The 22,225-nt window shown below is 44.7% G+C and overlaps 1 protein-coding gene across 1 annotated transcript in view; it reads left to right on the plus strand.

Annotated features, from left to right (window-relative positions):
* Nucleotides 1-22,225, plus strand: part of dock8 (dedicator of cytokinesis 8) — a 79,486-nt gene that overhangs the window by 3,591 nt on the left and 53,670 nt on the right. The window contains exons 2-7 of the mRNA XM_056296548.1: nt 7,963-8,062; nt 14,556-14,731; nt 16,221-16,292; nt 18,732-18,837; nt 21,689-21,898; nt 22,123-22,208. Coding sequence (XP_056152523.1) covers nt 7,963-8,062; nt 14,556-14,731; nt 16,221-16,292; nt 18,732-18,837; nt 21,689-21,898; nt 22,123-22,208 — 750 coding nt within the window. The remainder of the gene's footprint in view (nt 1-7,962; nt 8,063-14,555; nt 14,732-16,220; nt 16,293-18,731; nt 18,838-21,688; nt 21,899-22,122; nt 22,209-22,225) is intronic.

Genomic DNA, 22,225 nt, shown 5'->3' on the forward strand with positions numbered 1-22,225 from the left:
TGACTTTGTGTGTAAGTATTATTGACAGGTCTCAACAGTGAACTCACGATTGACCTATAACATTTTGCTGACTAATCAAAGTCCACTTAATTGATAAATCGTCCAGATCCATTTTCCCATACTATGACCCTGCCTTTCAGGGTTATTCTTCAGGTGTTTATCTAATGTCAATATGTCTAGAGTGGCCAGAGATGCGCTTTTTGAAAAATAATCAAACAGCTACTTCGCTAAAAAAGTCCTACTCAGTGAAGAAGGTAGCGATTTTTACGAATCTGTGGATAAATCGGCAAACCAGGGGCAGTCCTTTTACAAAGGGCAGTAATAAACACTGTACGGTACGTGATATTGTTTTTCATGTCAGTGTGTAATGGGATATTTGTTTTAGGCTATATTGGAATGTAAAAGCTGAGTCCAGGGTGTCCCGGTAGCATGGCAGTCTATTCCGTTGCCTACCAGCATGAGGCTCGCCAGTTCGAATCCCCGTGTTACTGCCGGCTTGGCCGGGCGTCCCTACTGACACAATTGGCCGTGTCTGCGGGTGGGAAGCTGGATGTGAGTATGTTTCCTGGTCGCTGTACTAGCGCCTCCTCTGGTCGGTCGGGGCGCCTGTTCAGGGGGGAGGGGGAACTGGGGGGAATGGCGTGATCCTCCCACGTGCTACGTCCCCCTTGCGAAACTCCTCACTGTCAGGTGAAAAGAAGCAGCTGGCGACTCCACGTGTATCGAAGGAAGCATGTGGTAGTCTGCAGCCCTCCCCGGATCAGCAGAGGGGGTGGAGCAGCGACCGGGACGGCTCGGAAGAGTGGGGTAATTGGACAGATACAATTGGGGAGAAAATGGGGGGGGGTCCAAAAGGAAAAAAAGCTGAGTCCGACAGTCTTCCTGGATAAACGAACGAGACGAGCTTGTTGTCATCGGGCCTAATAAGTTGCAGGAAAGATGCCTTCAGCAGTAATGGCAACTTCACATCCACCTAGCAGTGTGCAGCTTTTTTTTGTAAGTGTAACCCTAATCGACTTTTGGTGTCCTGTCTGTATGTTATGAAAGAGACAAAGGAAATTGGTAATTATTGCAAAGGAAGATGCGCTCATTGTTGCAAAACTATGTGTGAATTTATCATCACAGTTTGGGGTCTTGCAAAAACCTTTTAGCGACAGGCTAAGTCGCGCTTCAGTGTTTTCCCCTACAATTATACAGGCCCGGCAGGCCACTAGGCCAACGAGAACCCCACCCCAGGCCAATAAAATCTTCTTTTTTTTTTAAATACCAAAAATTCCAACAGTATCCATCTGTGGACTGCAAAAGAGGCGCAATATACAAGGGACGCCCCCAAAGTATAGCACATGCCCATATCAGTACAGAAACACCCGCTTGTCAGTTCAAGACCCCCCCCGCTGAGGTTAAGGTTGGGAGGTTAAGGTTGGGGCAAGTGATGGGAGTCCTGCTATGCCCCTACATATTCCACCCCTGTCTTGCAGGCCTAAGCTAGATACTTCTCAAATATCCATTCATTCAGAAATCAATGATCAGTTGCGTTTGGGAGTCTCTGAGCGGCGCTGTTCCGAAACGTGAGTCGACCTCAGAGTCGTTGCCTGGGAAACTCAACGCAACGCGAGTGCCACTGCTATCAGAGCCCCTTTGAATTACTGCGTAGCGAGAGCGCGATCGTATGGGATGCAGGTTAGCTAACCTGAGCATGGCGCCGACTAAAAAGAGGAAAAAGCTCTAATGCGGGGTACACGCTATCAAATATGTTAATGTTTTTCTCCAAAACATTTCTCCAAAAAAATTTCAATCCATCCATTATCCAAGCCGCTTATCCCAATCAGGGTCGCGGGGATGCCGGGGCCTATCCCAGCAGTCATTGGGCGGCAGGCGGGGAGACACCCTGGACAGGCCGCCAGACCATCACAGGGCCGACACATTCACACCTAGGGACAACTTTAGTACGGCCGATTCACCTGACCTACATGTCTTTGGACTGTGGGAGGAAACCCGAGCACCCGGAGGAAACCCACGCAGGCACACGGGCAGAACATGCAAACTCCACACAGAGGACAGAGGTTGGAGTACCCCAGGGCTCAAACCCTGGACCTTCTTGCTTTGAGGCGACCGCGCTAACCACTGCGCCACCATGCAGCCAAAAAATGTCCATACTATGGTGACTTTTTATTCCAAGCTAAGGAATGATGTGCTATTTTTTTTTGCGGCTAAGGTCATAGGTTACGCAGTTTCTTTTTAATTAATATTTCTATTTTATTTATATATTTTAAAATCTTGTGCGATAAATGCAGCTTATTGTCACCCTCTCCTTGTGATCACGTTGTTTTAAGTCTTGAATATACCGAGCGAACAAAAATTTGAACACAAATATGAATTGCAGAGACCACCTGCTGCGCCATCTGACGAAAGCTGAACATGCCAATATGCCATCCCTCGCCTCTCGTCTGTTTAGGGTTTTTTTTTTCGGTGCTTACCGACAGGCCTGAAAAGAATTCTAGGGGAAACACTGCGCTTGTAAGTCATTGAGGAGAACCAGTTTTGCTGTTGACACCCAGTCATTATCGATTTGCCATGTATTTTCTATGGCTTGGCGCCATCCTGGGTTTATTAGGGTATTTTCATACTATTTAAAGAGCGGCGTCAGCTGTTGATATGTGGCCTAAATTAGGGATACAAGTCGTATGCAGAAAACCAACGTTATGTAAATTATGTGATCACATTAGGATATACTACCACTGGCCTGATTACACACTGTGACGAGGATGGCCAGATCAACCAACGCGCATAAGAAAGCTGTTGTTGTGTTATGAGTGACTGATGTTTGGCAAAGCCAGCAGATGATTGTGGTTCTTCAAGGAGAACACCCCCTAGAGCACACCGCATACTGTGAACGGCAGGATTAAAAGTGCTGAATGCTCTTTTGTTGCTTGCTTGCACATTTGCAGTTGCTGACCTTTAGCTTGAATTGTTACTTCAGGAAGTTCGGGGACCCCCTCGTGCATCACTCAATGCGATTGCAGTCTGCTGATTTGCTGATGTGGGCCCCGTTCACGCCATATTTCAGGAGGACTCCGTCTGATCAAATGAGCAGAGGGGGCAGAATATGTCTCCAGGGGAATGTCATTATGGTCATGTTCAAAGTCCACAAAATCTCTGCTTTGGTGGTGGGGGTGGGGAGGGGACCCAGCAGAAACTACTTTCACCAAAGCTCTCAGCTCCAGTAAGCTGCTGTTTTTACAGTGACGGCCGTGTGCTGGAGGAGGGAGTTGTGTCTGGGTTTTGCAGCAATCTCCCTGTTTAAACTCTGACCCTGAGTAGCCAACGCTCTCGACCTTTTTGTTCCACCACCGTAGGTTAACTGACAGCGACGTATTGGTTCCTTTGAAACAGCCTATTCGGGTTGACTCAATTCAAGAATTTAAAATACATAAGTGATTCCGGCAAACATGTTATTTAAGACACAAAATAGACCTTGCTTATGACTCAATCTGCTTTGGCAACAGTGTTCCCTAAATGACCGAATCCCAAGGCTCTGCTTCTTTTTTTTTGTCTCCCTGGCAGGAACAGCTTTAGTTTTATGTAACAATGAATGCCAAGGCACTGGCCCATTAAAGAGAATGACAGATACTGTCTGTCATGTCAAGCTGTTTGTCTACCAGTCGTAAAATAATGCCTTGCTCTGCTGGCAAAAGCTGATTACCTTACCCGCCTAGTCTTTTATAGACAGTGTGTGTGTGTGTGTGTGTATGTGTGTGCACGTGCACGGGCGCATTTGTGTGTGCGCATCTATACTGTATGCACTCGCATATGGCACTTGAGATGTGTGTTTTGTGTTCGTACTGGTTTCTACATACGTCTGCCATGAGCTGTTTTTGCCTGCTGGTCATGGCAGGGTGGTAATTGGCTCAGACCAGAGGCAAGGGCACGAGTCGTTCAGACGTAGACCCCGTCAAGTTATGAGAAAGTTTTTATTGTGTTTGAACGGTCTTAGGTCCTAAAAGCTCAGTACACCCACTGTGAAATCTGCCCTTGGAAGAAGACATACTTATTTGCTTCTTTCATAGTCAGCTAAATGTCTGAGACCAGTAAATTCCAGCAGGAAGAAATCTGACTGTAGGGCAGATACGTACTACAAGGTGTCTCATATTTCTGTGTAAATTGTTGAATTATGCCTCACGTGATTTTAGACGTTGCACTGAAATGGAGTACAGTTGGGCACATTTCCTTCCTTTTTTAGTCATTCATTCATAGGCGGTAGAACAATGGTACCCTAATACTTCAAGAAGTAAAGAGTGGGAGGGACACAAATGATGTGTGAGTGTGTTTGGGTTTCATTTTGTTTTATTTCCTAGAGGGTGGATAGGGTTGGGGGGTTGGCCTTTTCCATCACTTAACAACCACCACGCTCGAGCAAAGTGTTCTCCAATCCGAGCAGCTCAGTTGTCAAGCTACCAGGTGTGTGTGTGTGTGTGTGTGTGTGTGTGTGTGTGTGTGTGTGTGTGTGTGTGTGTGTGTGTGTGTGTGTGTGTGTGTGTGTGTGTGTGAGCTTCTTTCCGTCAAATTGTGAAATGTGGACAGAAATGTGCAGCTTTCAGTTCAGGGTGAGGTGTGGACTAATGAGTGTTGCATAACACAACTCTGTTGTTGTCTCGGTATGTGGGTGAAAGTTGGTAATGTAGATATGCAGATCCACTGGTGTTTATTTTTGCTGGCTGGGCTTATCAGCATGTGTACGAGTGCCATAATAACCTTCTTTTGACATTTAATTGCATTTTTGACATGCGCATTCTGGTGTGTTGATTGTATGCTACTTGCAGTGTTGTCATGATGCAGCATCTCTGGCCAGGTATAAGAGGAATTTTTAATATCAGTGGAACAAGGCGGTCAAAATATCTATCTATTTATCTATCTATCCACACACACACACACACACACACACATGGCACTGCTGACTCACACAACAATGAACTTTACTCTTTGCGCAAATTTGACTGCTGTCAATCCCACCCATGGCTTGACCTTCCTTGGTATGTGGTAACATACACATTATATTTACAACAGAAGGGAGGGGGAAGTGTGTTGTTGGACTCATAATTTCAGTAGATACTGCCGTCTATGGCAACAAACCTTGAGAGTCAGTTGTAAAAATGTCGACGAAAACCTTGGGTAGAAATTGAAGAAACTAACCGGCATTTCTTGACTCTTAAAGCAACATTACAACGACTTGTTTTCGCCTTAAAGTAACAGCTTTAAAATCACAAAGTTGAATCAGTTCATCTGGACACAACATTTATTGAGATGTGTTTCATCACTCGCCTAAGTGACCTCTTCAGTCTCAACTGACTGCAGGTATCGCCACCCTAATAAACAATACAGTGGCATAAGAAGAACGCCATTTTATTTTGCCATCGTATTCGTACAGCGAATTGTGTTGTTACAACGAATTTGTTCTCTGCATTTAACCCATCCTATTGTATAGGAGCAGTGGGCAGCTGAAGCGCCTGGGGACCAACTCCAGTTCTTCTTTCCATTGCCTTGCTCAGGGGCACAGGCAGGAGTATTAACCCTTAACATGCATGTCTTTTTGAGGGTGGGAGGAAACCGGAGCACCCGGAGGAAACCCACGCAGAGACGGGGAGAACATGCAAACTCCACACAGAAAGGACCTGGGACGGCCTGGGGTTCGAACCCAGGACCTTCTTGCTGTGAGGCGACAGCGCTAACCACTGGGCCACCGTGCCGCCCTAACAACCGAAAACAACAATCGGTTTCATATGCAAATTGCAATGACCATGTGTACTATTCCAGAGGATTGGGGAATGGTTGCAATCACAGCACAACACAGAAGAGCTAACACATCAGGCCAGGACTCCGCAGTCTACACCCATCTACAGGCCAGTGGCCACTCCAAGGATAAGGGTGTCATGTGCACATCCTTGATAGGGAGGAATGCTGGTTTGAACGGGTAGTCAAAGAGGCCCTCTAATGTGAAGAGGGAACGACCATCCCTGAACCAAGGGGGGACATCTGTCACCATCTTACAATGCTGTGCTCGCAACTATTCCCCAATCCTCTGTTAATAGTACACATTGCCATTGTAACTCTAGTTAATGGTCACGGCAGTTCGCAAATGAAACCGATCACTGGTTTCGGTTGTTATGCCACTGTATTGTTTATAAGGGGGTCAGTTAAGACTGAAGAGGTCACTTAGACGAGCGATGAAACGTAGCTCAATAAACGTTGTGTCCAAATGAACTGATTCATCTTTCTGTGATTTCCTTACCTGGATTATTGAGCATGCATAAAGACAGCTTTAAAATCATTTTGATGGTACACTTACTTGTAATCAGGAGAATGGTACCTCTTTCATTCCCACTCCATGCCCTGAACGCCTGTTCTTGCATTATTTAACTTGGGTTGGGTGGGTATGATCTCCTGCTAGCAATATTTTTTATTTTTTTCCTAGCATGGCGAATTCATGTCCCGCCCTACTCTACCCCTGACTGGCTTACCCTGATATTCTTACCCTAATCCTAACCAATCTCACTACTCATGCTACCAACCAACGAGTATTAGCCAGTCAGGGGCAGAGTAGGATGGGTCAAGACTTCGCCAACCTAGGAAAAAAAAATAACGCTCGCGTTGGATTGTACCCACTCAACCCAAGTTACATAGTGCAAAAAGAAGGTGTTTGGGGTGCAGGTTGGGAATGAAAGAGGCAAAATTCTCCCTATTACAAGTCAGCGTACCGTCAAAATGATTTTGAAGCTGTTACTTTAAGGTAAAAAAAAGTTGCATATTGTTGCTTTAAGAATGAAGGTATGACGATAAAGCTTTTAGATGGTTAGTCTAGTTGAAATTTGTCTCGTCAGATTTCACAACCTCCATGACTTTGCTAGTGGCTTCGGTGGTTCTGACATGCTGGCGTCCCTCCACTACGTTAGTGTTGATGAGTTGGTGGCAGTAATTAGGAGCAGGGCCATCCTAACAATGGCCATGGATTCTTAATGAATGTGAGAGATTGGTCACCAGGGAGGTCGACGGGAATATGACCTATTTGATGAAGACCCTCTCTACCCTCAAACTCTGCAAAGGACTGCTGCTGACCCACGCCCTCGCACACTCTCTCAAGTTTGCAGACTAAACCCACGTATACATGCTTGCACGCAGAGGCAAACAGACACACAGACCAACACAAAGGCAGGCGAGCTGCCGAGTGGCCTTTCATCATTGAGCGGCCAGAGTATAAAGCTGTTACTGTGTCGGTTTGGTTGTGGTCCAATGATATGGTAGATTAATTAAAGAAATACGACTGCGCTTTAGCTCGGCATTGTAGAGCGATGAGATGTGCACAACAAGTCGGGACACTGGCTCTCTTCTTGTTAGTGTCAGTTCTGCTTCTTTTCCCTTCTTTTTGGAGAGAGCTACAGGGGCTTACACACACAGGCACACACATTGTAGAATATTTGTGAATGCCGCTCCACTCCACTCTGTCATAATGATTTTCTGCTTGGTCTGACTCTTAAATCAGGGCACCATATTAATGCTGCTGTTTATATGGCTGCCAGCTTGACACAGCTTGTACACAGCCAGCAGAGCTGTCTGTCTGTAGAGGGTAAACAATAGTTTGAATGGAATCGCCACATAGTACCAATGTGCACACTAATGCCAACGTGAACAATAGTGTAATTGCTGTTGCCGCTCACATAAGGATGCATTGTCTGGATGTTACATGAAGTTTGCAGAACTTATTGCTTTGTCGCCCAGTTTTAATACATGTTTCACAGGCCTACTTCTTTTTTCCTATATGGAATGTGAAGACCGGAATACACCGAGCCTATCGATAATGCGTAATTCCAATACTGCAATATGAATGATATAACTGTAATTATTATTCTGCTTTCTGATAAGAGGCTACAAAATTTGTATGTTTGAGCACCTTTTTTTCCCCCCCCACAGACATTCGTCTGCAGAAATTAGGCGACACTTCAGTGGGAACCATGGCTCCTATCACAGTCGGACCAACTCCAACGCTTCGGCCTCAGTGTGCTTTATTATGGTGAGCTCCTTCATATAGAGACCCTTGACTTTTTGAAATGTCTTTATTCTTAATTTCCAGAATGGCTGAGATGGGTTTCTGCACTTGACCTCTAGTGACCTTAAAACAACTTAATGTTATCGACATGTTTCATTGAGTGCAGTTAGTTTGTTAATACATAGGTACCATTAACTACAGGCTTGTTTTAATTAGTAATGCTACCAATTGAAGCCATTTTCAGTTAAATTAGCTGCTAAATCAAAAATGAAATGACAGCTCCAATTGATTAATTCTTCTGTCTCTATCTATCTTGTTTCTTTATTATAATGGCTTGGTTATGCACTTGAAAAAGGACAAAAACAGACTTTAAATTCAGAATTGATACCAAAGAATCCCTTTGATTCTATATCTATTATGTGTGATCAGAAGGTCAGTATACTCTGAGCAACTGGTACCAGTATCATAACAGGGTATTGCCTCCCTTCCGGGAAGAGAAACCAGACTATTATATTAATAACAACCTGGCACCAGAATAGCGTCTTCTCTCTAGCGATGGCCTTCATCGATAACTGGACCGCATATCTCTGACTCTCGCTATGGTCCAAAGCCATCCGAGTCTCATTTCCCATATCGATATCTCCGAGATAAAGTTTATTTTTAAGTGTGACCCTACTAAGGTTCGTTCATTATAGAGGCGTGTTTTTCTCAGTGCAACATTTAAACAGGCCAGCCAACTGTCCTGAGTTTAATGTTAATGCATGTTTTGACTAATTCCTTTTCTACTGATCAAGATGTGTGCCCCTTATCCAAGATTTATAACTTGCCTCAGATTTAGGAGCAACAATTCTTAACACCCTCTGAACAAGAGGGTTGTCAGTTTCACAAACACTTCACTGAGGTGTTAACAGTTTTTCATCAAATAATGTCCGTACATGAAGCTTCTGTATGGAACTCGGAACTTCCCTTTAAAAACAGCAGCTTGTGGTTGTCCTGCACTTCACTCCATCAGCGTGTTGTGCAGTCATTGTTGCAACAGCTATATGCTGCACAACATCGCTGTCCGGATGAACACACCATGACATGATGAAGAGGAGCAGAACGAAGGATTGGCTAAAGCATATTAGCTGTAGGATGCCCAATACATGACTGGTGCCGTGACACGTTGGCTAGTTACTGAACATTTCTTCTGAGAGAAATTGTTTTCCTTTCGTTGTCCTTTCTCCAGTAGCTCACCACTAAAGATGCATCAATTTACCGAAGCCACCCATTTGATACATTAGTGGGAAAATACAAGCCTAATAGATAAGTAAAATACTTAACTACATCAAAAATCCTCTAGTTTCTCCAGTGTATTGAGTGTTATTGTGAGGGGTGGTTTTCTTGTCGTATGATGTATGGGAGAGTCTGATTCCTCTGATCCAAAAGTAGAAAAAAAAAGGCATAATGATGCACAATAATCCTGTGGAGGGATTGGTTTTCACTACATGGTACCCTGTGGCCCTCTGTCTCCAACTCTATATTGGATTTTCTATCCTCCCATTTTTTTTCTGTGCTCTCACATTACCTCTTTAGCTCCTGCCCCCCCCCCCCCCCCCCCACATCCTCACCCCTCTGGTTATGATAAACGCTCTAATACTTCTCTGTTAGCTTTTAGACGTTAAGTCGCTCAACATATGTTCCTGCATGATCGACTGACGCATGGGTCTTTGATATTTTCCCCAGCGATGTTGATCCTTGTGCTAAGTCAGCTGAGGGGGACTGACGAAGAGCGCTTGTCCCATCCATCCCTCCCCAGCCTGTAGCTTGCTCTGTGGTTAATCGCTAACCTGTTTGAAAAATAGGTCGGTGCCTTGGCTACTGACAAGCACTGGAATGGGGGAAGGAGGGATGGGGGGGGGGTGCGCTGTTTACCTTGCAGCTTGCACAGGCAAATCTTTAATATGGCTGGATTTGGGATTCGGGAGAGGGATTTTAATACCATAATCTTCAGGATGATATTCTCCCATGGTGCATCATTATTCAGCAGATGTGTCTAGCACAGCTGCAAAGGGGGCATTTGTTTTTTCAGTTGGGATGTGGATCACTATGCTGATTATTATAATGCCCTGTGCTATTTTTAGTGCCCAAATGAGGAATGTTGGGTGATCACTGTCATTTTTTGTAGGTCTAATATACAAATTGATGGATTAAGTGAAAAGCTGTGTGCAATCCCTGTCTGTGAAGTGCACGCATGCATGCATGCGTGCGTGTGTGCGACTGTGTTGTGCGCGTGTTCACTGATGTTCTAACACACAGCATGTCTGTGTCCTTGTAGTTTCTGTTCCTGTCTGTTGACATACCAGTTGATGGAGGGAGGCCTTGCTGATGTCACTTCCTCTAGCGGTTTCCCCATCTCAATTCTAAACCACCAGACTCTCCGCTTGAAAACTTCAGCAGATCTGAAAACACCAAATATCCGCGAGCCGTCCATGTCAGCTCCACCCTTGTCTCTGACAGGCTGGAAAAACTGCTCAGTGCATTGGTTATACTAATCCACTTCTTTTAGATCTACCGAAGTACTCGGGTTCTAGGGATAAGGGTCGGTCTGGAAAAGGCCTCTGCCGGGTGTTTTTTTTTTTTGCAGGCGCGTTAACCAACAGTAGGCATACATTGTAGGTTCCTGTATCCGGAGTGCGCCATTTTGTATACTTCCGTTTTACTTTGCAGTTTTCAGTATTCGGCGGGGTAAGTTTAATTTCTTTATGACCACACCTGTCATTTAGTGATGCTTTAGAGGAAGATCCATTGTTATATTTGATTGGTATTTTGTGTCATAAATCACGTGTCACAAATGAGGTTGTGTTGGAGTAGGATGTTTTCTTTCATTAGCACCTTGCATTTATGTATTTTCACCTGCAGACTTTGAATCTATGTGGTTTTTCTAGATAGTTTGGTCAATGGCTGTTGCCCTGAGGGACCTGTATACTTGGGGTGAAGTGGAATATTTTGCTATTGTCAACAATTTTAACGTTATTTTGTTGACCTTTGTGTTGTCTGCACATCTTTTTACTTCAGATTCAAACAATTACCGCACAGGGTAAGATTGACCACCTCCAAAAAAACAAAACAAAACAAAAAAACATAAAAAAAAATGCCCACCTCCATTGCTGTAAAATGTTGCAAAGCAAATATCACATTTGAGCCTATAGATGTGTCCCCTGCTGATATGGCCATGAGATAGCTGCCGGCTGCTGGCTGCATGATTACATACAACATGACTCCATAGATTTGCATTTGTTAGCTTGACTGTGCCCTACGAAGCACAGGAAAAAAATGGGGTTAGTAGGAGGACTGTCTAGCATGATTCTCGAGACTGATGCAGAAAGAAAGTCACATAAATGGGAAAAGGATTTGACCTCCATAAGAATGTAAGGAACATAAGGAGCATACATAATACATAAAGAGCATTCATAAGGAACTTAGTCTAGACCTGGCATCTGGATTCACTGCTCCCCAAATAGCCTCGGTTTGTGCTGTAGGCTTCACCTAATAGTTCACCTGTAAGCCGTTATTAACCGTAGTGGTAGCTATTCTGTTTGTCTGTCTTTTCTGTGCACTAGTGTCACAATTTCCTCCCAAGTGCCATGGATGGTGAAAAGCACCCCTTTGGCGCCGAATGATTTGTAAAAACATGTCTGAGAGCAAATAAAATTCCACTCCACTTTCCCTACTTCATTACAGCTGTGTCTCATCCTGTTTCTGGCTAGTTAGTTAGTTAGTTAGTTAGATTTAGCTATTGTCTCTGTGCACTGAAACAAGATTTGTGTCTGCATAATCTATCAGGGTGTATGCCTCTTTTCTCGTGTAGCTCATTCATTCTTTCGTTCGTTTTTTTTTTTGTTGCATGCACACTTTCTGACGCTCCCTCTTTTGATGGGTTTGCACACTACCTGTCTGCTGTGAAAACACTTTGCATGTGCAGAAACTTGGCTCATTGTGCAATAATCAGAGAGCTATACAGTTCCCTGTGGACTTGCTTACAGTGATTCTGTTCTCAAACTGTACCATTTCATAAGAGGCTTTAAAAAAGACTTCACTATTATGGCTATGTGCAAGGTTGTGCATGCAGCTTTCTAGGCCAATATATTCTGGTTTTAAGTTGATTCCAGTAGAGTCTACTTTTTGGGCTCAACCAGCCACAATCTTTTGGTTATAATCAGATTTACCGCTTTTTTTTTTCCACAGAAACACCTGCTCCATGAAGGTGTCTTTTCATGCCACTAATCTATAACTAGCCCACATAGGGAAATATGGGCACTATGGAAGGGGTCTTTGTAATTTGCATCAACTGTAGTTGTCTAAGAACGCTCTCTGGCAATAAAAGGCATGTCTGTCTAACTCTGTGCCTGTTGGAAGTCGTACCATTGTCTGTGTTCGTGGTTGCAACAATACATCTAATTGGGCTAGTTGGGTTTTCTTCCTGTTAGGTGCATGTTTGATTGTAGCCTTTGATTTGGTCTGTTGTGCTGCTGAAGTACTCTGTAGTTTATGTTGCCCATGGATCGTCTGTAAAGTTTTTATCTAAATATAGGCCTGCAAAAAAAAAAAAACAACTTCATTTACTGTCAAAGAAAGTTGAATCGGTTCATCTGGATATGTTTATTGACAGATACATTTCATCACTCTTATGCCCCTTTTCCACTGCATGGTACTGGCTCAAACTGACTCTACTCTGTTCGACTCTACTCGCTTTACTCTTTGGGATTTCGTTTTCCACTGCAGATAGTATCCCCTCATGGCGAAGCCCCACTGGTCATTTGTGGGCGTGTTGACAAGTTTTTTTTTAAAGATTTTATTTATATTTAAATACATATATATTTATATTTTATTTATTGTATTTTATTTCTTTATTTGTAGTGCTATTTTCACGTCACCTTTTAGTATCGGCTCAGCTCACTTGGAACCTCGATGGAGGTGGTACCAAAAAAAGGACCTGGTACCAGGTACTATCCCTAACTTTTGCCCAATGAAAAACCAAAAAAGTGAGTAGAGTTGAGTCGAGCCAGTACCATGCAGTGGAAAAGGGGCATTAGTGACCTCTTCAGTCTCAGCTGACTGCAGGTAACCCTGACCCTTATAAACAATACAGTGGCATAACGACTGGTTTCATATGCAAAAAGCTGTGATCATTAACTAGAGTTACAATGGTCATGTGCACTATTCACAGAGGATTGGGGAATAGTTGCCATCACAGCATTGTAAGATGGTGACAGCTGTACTCTTAGCCCCCCGGTTCAGTCATGGCCGTTCCCTCTTTACATAGAAGGCTTCTTTGACTCCCCGTTCAGACCAGCGTTCCTCCCTATCAAGGAAGTGCACATCCTCATCCTTGAAAGAGTGGCCACTGGCCTGTAGATGGGTGTAGACTGTGGAGTCCTGGCCTGACGCGTTAGCTCTTCTGTGTTGTGCCATCCTCTTGGCCAGCATCTGTTTGGTTTCTCCGATGTACACGTCACGGCAATCCTCCTGGCACTGCTCTGTTTGCGCCCGGGGACCCGATCCTTGTGGTGGACCAGTTCTCATTTACTATCTTATACGGGCCAGTTTGTTCCAGTTTCTATTTATGCTTGTACTTGAGCCCCTTATTCCTCAACATGTGTGTGTGTGGGGGGGGGGGGTGAGTTAAAAGATGGTCATCTTCTCCTATCCCTCCTTCCTTTCACCCTTTCTTTTCTTTCTCCCTTTTGTCTGGGTCTGGGATATGCAGATATGACTGAGGGCTATATACCAAGTCTCTTTAAGCACCCTATGGCTCTTCGGGAATGATTAATCTCTATGGCTTTTCATTCTCTCTTTTGTTTTGTTGATTATTATGGTCTGGGTATGCTTCTTATCTATGCACTCCTATAACAAGGTCCAGTACTATGACTGTTAACATTAAAGCTGACCCCCCCCACCATACATGGCACATTAAGTGTCACATCCTTTGCCACTTCAAGGCCAGCGTTACCACGCGCAATGGTCGCAACATCTTTTGTTCAAAACCTTGAGCAATGAGTGACCTGTCATGCGATAGGGGCCGAGACTTGAATTTCTATTGAACTAGGACCCCATTGCTGGCTCAGTTGTCATGGCAACATTATTGAATGTCCTTATTCCAATCATTGTTTTGTCTAAAAATGTAATAAACGTCATTACAATGTTCCCATGCCTGCATGCTGGAGTAGTTATACAAGCACAAGAACAATGAAGTCTTTTTGCCCAACCGTCAGATTTAAGTATTGGCAGTGATCAGAAATTGCGGAAACTATAAACTGACCTTTTCATGTCTGTAAAGTGCATATCTCTCCTTTCCACTAGTTCTAGGTTATTTTGTGCTTTGCATCCTAATAATGAGTATTTCCTTTCCTATTGTCTGTGTTCTGTCTGTCTCTGCCTTGTCGTGTTTCTTTCCATCTCTGTGTCCTTATCCCCATTTTCTTCCCTCCCAACCCCAATGCCTCTCATTCCTCTCTCCATTTCCCTTCCTTCCCAGCCTCAGTCATATGAGGCGGTGGAGCCCCTGGACTTTGAGGAGTTCCTGATGTCCCAGGTGCAAGGCGGAGACTCGGCCCTGATGCAGGAAATAGGAGACTTTCCCAACGATGACCTGAAAGTGGAGGAGGTGGAGAAGGAGTGCCGCACCATCCGGCACTCCGTCCCCGAGGATGGGTGGGTCACAGGCTGCACCGACCAGTACTGTAACTCTCGACGCTTCTCACAGTTCACTTCATATTGAATCTCGATCTGGGGAAACTTGACTTCATGGCACATTTCTTTTTTTTCCACTTTATTTAAATGTCTGGTTCAGGGCCCAAGATAGGTCACGAGTCCATGTGGATAAGGCAGGGACCCAGAGGAACACTGAATCGATTCAATTCATTCAGCAACTGAAGGTTTAGTCATAGAGGGCCTCGGACTATTAACGTCTCCATGGGCCTATGTTTTAGCATTTACCTAGAGGATATACGGTGTAACTGAGCAATTCATTGCTGATCAAGAATCAGGAACATTTTTGCTGGACATCATGAATGTGTTTCAAAGCTTTCAGTCAGCGTGAAATTGTGCTGTCAAAGTGTGTTATCTAATAAGGGGTGGAAGGGGCAATATCAATTCAGTGCAAAATCATGAGACTAAGCCGTGACGATTTCAATATCACAGCTTTTCCCCAGAATTGAAATGTTGAAGCACAATAAACAGATAATGTGAAAAGGCTTGATGTAATGATTTCTACCTATCTCCGTGTTTGAATTTCAGTAGCATGAATGTTTACTAATGGAAGCATACTCATGTAGCCAGGCCACATGAGTGCATAATCTTTTAATTTGTTATGATTATGCACTCGTGCATAACCACATGAGTGCATAATCATAACAAATGCATAATCTTGTTCAGCTTCTTCTGGGTTTTTTTCCGTCAAATATCACGATGTTAATAATTTTGTGATTATGGGGGGGGCGCAATATGTATTGAATCTGCACTAAAATATCATTTTTTAATAAATTCTGATTTTTCCCCTTTTCTCACAATTTAGTGGCCAATCAATCCCTGTTTTAGTTCAAACACCCACCCTCGTACTGCATGCGTTCGCCAACTGCGTCTCTCCGGCCGGCAGTCTCGAAGGAGTCGCCTCGCCACTTGAGGGGGGAGGGAGAACTGGGGGGGAATAGCGTGATCCTCCCACGCACTACGTCCCCCTGGTGAAACTCCTCACTGTCAGGTGAAAAGAAGCAGCTGGTGACTCTACATGTATCGGTGGAGGCATGCAGTAGTCTGCAACCCTCCCTGGATCAGCAGAGGGGGGTGGAGCAGCGACCGGGGCGGCTCGGAAGAGTGGGGTAATTGGCCAAGTACAATTGGGCAGAAAAAAGGGGGGGGGGTAAAAATCAAAGAAAGTTGAGTCAGTTCAGATGAATTGATTCAAATTTCTTTGACCGAATCAGGAAGTACCTGCTGATTCCCAGCCCTTTTATCTCATTGCAGGATTTCACCTTTCCCACATCTTGACCATAGTAGAACCGATTTTAAGAATGCAGAGTTGTGAATATCAGAGCATCACTGCGTGTCTGTATGCTCGCGTGTACATGCCTGCACCCATGCGTGTGCGTGCATATTTAGAAATATCTTTCTCAACTCTCCTCCTCTTTCCCGTCTTTTATAGAGTGGAGTTGGATCCCCATGTGAGAGACTGTGTTCGAAGTTACACCCAGCCATGGCTTGTGGTCTCCAGAAGGTATATTGTCCTCAAAAAAACATCTACAAACACTTCAAAGTTAGAATGTTAATGGTCTGCACATGGGTAGTGATGACCTCAAAAAACAACGATGAATAAAGCCTTGACTAGGCCCTCCTTTTTCTGACCTTCCACATCATTGACTGGCACCTTGATAGGCCCAGGTGTGAAAATATAGTAAAAATACTAATTGTGCAATGTAAAATACATTTATTGGCCATGTGGATACACAGCTGATGCATCTTTTTTCGTTTTTTGCTCAAAACCGGTCCACAGACACTGGTCTGGAATGTTTTTTCAAGCAGGACCATTATATGGGCAAGCTGGTATATACCTATATAACCTGGAAGAATGTAGTCTTCTGTAGTTAAAGGTTTGATAATGATGACACAGTGTACACGGCATATTCACAGCGTGTCATTTTCATAAAGTGTCTGAGAAGAATGTGTCTTAGGTATCCTAGCTAATTTGTACCATAGTCACGGAGAATACTCATCTCTGATTGGCTTAAGGGTCCGCATAATGCAACCATAATTCCGCTCAAAGTTTTTTTTTTTTCCTCTAAATTTATTATTTATTTCTGATTTTTCCTCCCAATTTAGTGGCCAATCAATCCCTATTCTAGTTCAAACACCCACCCTCGTACTGCGTGCGTTCGCCAACTGCGTCTCTCCGGCCGGCAGTCTCGAAGGAGACGCCTCGCCACTTTGGTGACAAGGCGACTCCAGGCCGAACCACTGCTTTTTCCGACACACACAGAGGCGCATTCACGTGACGAACACAAGCCGACTCCGCCCCCCTCCCGAAGACAGCGTTGCCGATTATTGCTGCTTCATCGAGTCCCGCCATAGTTGGATCTGACGAGACCGGGGCCAGTGGGCAACTGCATCCACACTAAGCCAGTGCTTAGACCGCTACACCACCGTGTACCCCTGGTTTTTTGTTGGGTTTTTTTTTCTCCCCAATGGTACCCGTCCAATTACCCCACTTTTCCGAGCTGTCCCGGTTGCTGCTCCACCCCCTCTGTCGATCCGGGGAGGGCTGCAGACTACCACATGCCTCCTCCGATACATGTGGAGCCGCCAGCCACTTCTTTTCACCTGACGGTGAGGAGTTTCACCAGGGGGATGTAGCGGGTGGGAGGATCACGCTTGTCCCCCCAGTTCCCCCTCCCCCTCAAACAGGCATCGCCACCGACCAGAGGATGCGCTAGCTCAGCGACCAGGACATATACCCACATCCGGGTTCCCACCCACAGACACGGCCAATTGTGTCCGTAGAGACTCCTGACCAAGCCGGCGGTAACATGGGGATTTAAACCGGCGGTCCCTGTGTTGGTAGACAACGGAATAGACCGCTACGCTACCCGAACGCCCCTAGCTCAAGTTTAATTACTGTTCTAAAGTAATGCGCTGGCCTCAAATTTGCTGTTTAACCATAGCAACAGAATGAATTAATTGCAAGACCGATAAACATTCAAAGCTTTAGCGTAGCGGCTAACTTTTGCTTCACGACCTTTCAGTTCTGAGTCCACATTCAACAAAAGATACGTGAGTGCTTTTATTTTGATTAGTAAGTGACCCCACAGTATAAGCGGGATAATCCCCAGCAAGGTCCCACTTGGCTGAGGCAACCACCCCTGCTTCGCATCGGGTGGTTCTTCTCCTCCGCATCGTGCATTAAAATTGGGATTACCCCCTAACATGCTGCAGTTATTGCCAATGCAAGTAACAGCTAATGACAATAGTCGTAAACATTCAGAAAGACTCGCTCATGATCATGACGGGTGTCATGTCGTGGTTATGACTGTGTGTCATATCGGTATTATGTGCACCCCTTCAGATTAAGTGTTACCCCATCGTTTTTGTACAGTCTCGGTTCAGGTAGTGTGCCGTTTTTCTGGACTCGCCACGTGTGCATGTGCAAGAAAAAAGAAAACGGGAGACATTATCGAGGAAAGATTTGTTTAACAGCCCCCCCCCCCGTTCACCACTGCATAGTTTTGAATCCACTTTTAAGTTTTCACATAAACTGACGAGGTGTTGGCTCTTATAAAACATGGCTGAACACCTGTTTGACCTATCAGAATGGGCAGTGTGAGGTATTCTTTGTTTGAACTCCACTGAGATATAATCCAGATGGCACCTGTCACCGCTGCAAGGCGTCTGCGGAGCGAAAAATGCATCAAAGGACGGCGAGAACCAGATAAACACTGCACACACCTTTCTTACTTATCACAGCTCGCACGCATGCATGCACACACACACACACACACACACAGAATCACTGTCTTGTGTAAGCCCTTGTTCTGTTGTAGTAATGGTGGGAAAAATCGAATCTGTTATCAACTTCTGTTAGGACTGCAGAGGTGTATCAGTAGTAACCGTGTCTGTTGTGGTTCTGCATGTAATGTTTCGATATGTGTGTCTGTGTGTGAAGGTGCCAGGGGGATGGCTGGACTGCATATTCCGAGCGGGCTGGCCTGCACAAACTCCTTCAAAAACAGACTTTCGAGTCAGACGACCAGCCAGAACAAGAGATTCCAGTAAGAAGCACCAACACAACTGTTGTTGCATTGAAACATTCATTACATGCACATTTTATATATATATATACACACACACACACCTTCTTAGGTGCCAAAGGGGTGAAATACCAATTTCAGTGTAACCAGAATTTGACTGAAGGGACCATCAAAACGCCAGTAAGGAAAAGCCCTTTGTATATATTCATTTTAACCCCGAGTCTCTTGAAATATGGGTTGGCACAGAAATTGGGTCACCTGTCTACTTCTGGTCAACCCAGCGGGACAAGAACAATGTCTTGACTGAGCTTTGTGCCGAGGGTGAGGATTCAGTTTCTCATTTGGCTCACTCCCTGTAAAGGTCTAAGAAGTCGGGATTTAAGCCCCACGTAGAAATCGGCCGCTAATCTGTCCTTGGAGTCAAGGAGCAGTTTTATCATTTTTTTTGAGTGCCAGGACCAGATTCTTGAATGCAGTTTGGAATGCAAACTGTCGACACAGAGGTTGCTTTATGGATAAGAACAAAAAAACAAACAAAAAACATGTGACAGGAAGCACTGGTAGTTCCTACTAGAACATCGATGTCAAGATGTGTGGGACTGCAAAGTGCGTACTTATCAAATATTGAATCCTTTTTGAGTTGCTTTTAAATGTGCTTTCCTTTGTGGATATGCAAAAAAAAAAAAGGGGGGGCTTATTTTTTTTCTGATATTGAATGTCAACTTGGTAGCGTCATGGCTAAAATGTCCCTTTAGTGAAGGGGAAACATTAACGTGAGTAGAGAATGGTGTCCCATGCTGCTCATGACCAGAGAGAAATGCTAGAGAACAACCGCACTGGGAGAGTGTGGGAGCGGTGGATAAATGAATGTGGTGTGAGAAAGGGGAAGGGAGGGGGTCTGTGGCACAGAACACACTGGTGTTTTGTCATTCCTGTCGCTCTCTCTCTCCACTGGCACCTTCCCATTTATGTTTACCCAGGCTGTCTGAATACAGCAAGTCACCAATCTTATAACCCCACCCTCCCACCGAGCCGTACACCTAGATGTGTATCAGCTTGATTTTTGTGTTCTGTTGTACTCAAATCAAGTCAGATTTATTTATTCTTTTTGGAATTTCCCCCCCTTTTCTCCCCAATTGCATCTGGCCAATTACCCCACTCTTCTGAGCCGTCCCAGTCGTTACTCCACCCCCTCTGCCGATCCGGGGAGGTCTGCAGGCTACCACATGCCTCCTCCGATACACGAGGAGTCCCCAGCCGCTTCTTTTCACCTGACGGTGAGGAGATTGGCCAGGGGGACGTAGCGCATGGGAGGATCACACTATTCCCCCCATTTCCAGGATGGATAGACATGCATTAGGTGTGGCGTGGACAGAGTAGACAAGCGATAACAGATTTTGCAATAATCGCTCAATGAGGAACTAAACAATTACACAATTGGCAGTATAGTGTAGAATATATATGATTAATACTTGAGTTATAACAGAATGAGTGAAACCTAATGATCGTCTAAGTTATAGGGAAACGGTGCAAAATATATTGTATATTGAAGAGTACCACTGTATCCCTTTCTCTTCTGTTCTTTTTCTACTCTGTAACTTCATAGATTTCATGACTTTTAACCATTCCAGTTTCTTCTCCACCCAGTCCCCTTTAAGCCAGCTTCACTCCTCTGCTGTCATTACCAATTCCTCGCCTTAGTCCTCTGCCATATTTGTAGCCAAGTTCCTGTCCTTTCTTCCAGCCTCTCTGTCTTATCCTGGCCAAATCCCTAGCTCCCAGCATCAAATAGTCTCAGCCAATCCAAGTTCAAGTCTTTCTCTTTCCCAGCCACCAGCGAGCAGACCAGTCATCCTTCACCACCACCACCCGACTGGGCCCCAGCTCTTACCCCTTCCCTGCCAATTCTGGTTAATCACCCCAACCAAGGGCCCTTGTTCCATCTGCAAGCTTCACATCATCCACAGGCCAGAGAGAGAGTGGTAGAGAGAGGAAGAACAGGGCTATTGTCATTCCAATCTTAGTCTCTGTTTTGCACCACTCCGATCTGCTTCATCTATAGCTTGGGGGTCATCATGTGATGGTCTCCTTGAGCTTGCTTGCCCAACGAAGTCTAGTCTGTCTAGGGTGGCAGCTTGGTCCATCTTGGCCTGCAAGACAGATGAAGGGTTGAAAGCAACACAGGGAGGGGTGGTGAGAGGGGAGATTCAGAGCAGAACATAGTATGAGAGTGGAGAGGTTATGGCCCACCCTGTAGCAAAGTGAGTAATTTCATATGGCTCCAATACCGGTTGAGTTAAGAGACTTCTTCCTGATTCTTCTGGCTAATAGGCTCAGATTTTTTTTCAGTGAGCTGATGCGTGTTAACTATTACTGAGCCAGGAATTATAATGGGCTCCTCCTAAATTATTTTATTGCATTTTTCAAATATTATACTTAAGTTTTTAACACTTAGTCACAGGATGGACAGTTCTAAATGGGAGATTTGTGCTGGCTTTTCATCAAATCCAGTCCTTTAATCATATGCCCTTAAAACAGTATTTGTTAAAGAGGACAAAGGATTTTGCCAAAAATCCACTGATATAGTAGTATGCCTGACACTATACTCCAATTTTCATGTATTCTGGCTATAATAATATTCATGAATACATGTTGTCTTTTTCCCCCTTCATCCCCCTCACTTTTATCTTTTCCAGATCACTCCATCTTCCATCTCTCTCCATTAATCTGCTCATTCCACCTCCCTCCATCATGTCTCATTACTATTTAATCCACTCACTCTAACCCCCCCCACCCCCATCCCAAAAAATATGAATAAAGTCAAATGAAATCCTTTTCCACCAACATCCCTGTCTTTCTGACTGTGTCCCAGGCTAAGTCTCCCCCTCTGGCGAGGTTGAGTGATGACTGTGGCAAGATACTGACCTCCACTGACTTTGACCTGCGGTGTTTGACCCCCGACCCACGGGTGGAGGGACTGCTGCGCTTCAGAAGTCACGAGGAGTTGGATTGCTTCAACCAGGAGGCACGGTGGAGAAACCGGCACCCTGAACTCTTTGCTCTGTACCCACCAGCAGATGAGGTGAGACACAGAGGCGTCCACACATACAGTAGAGACACACACACACATTTACCCACTCCATCACCTACACATGCAAGAAATATGTCTGTATTCACACTTACAAAGACAAAGCTCTGATACCATCTTGTACGACAGACATATTATGCACATACAAATGAAAAGAAACTTACCAAATACGTTGTTTTGCTTGTTTTGCTTCATCTGAAACATGCTCTGTGTTTCAGGAAGATGCAGTGGAGATCAGGCCCATCCCAGACTGTCCCAAAGAGCACATGGGGGACCGCATCGTTATCCGATGTCAAGCCATCAAGTACGTCATAAATTTTC

The sequence above is a fragment of the Lampris incognitus genome, chromosome 1 (assembly GCF_029633865.1).
Source record: "Lampris incognitus isolate fLamInc1 chromosome 1, fLamInc1.hap2, whole genome shotgun sequence".
NCBI lineage: Eukaryota > Metazoa > Chordata > Actinopteri > Lampriformes > Lampridae > Lampris > Lampris incognitus.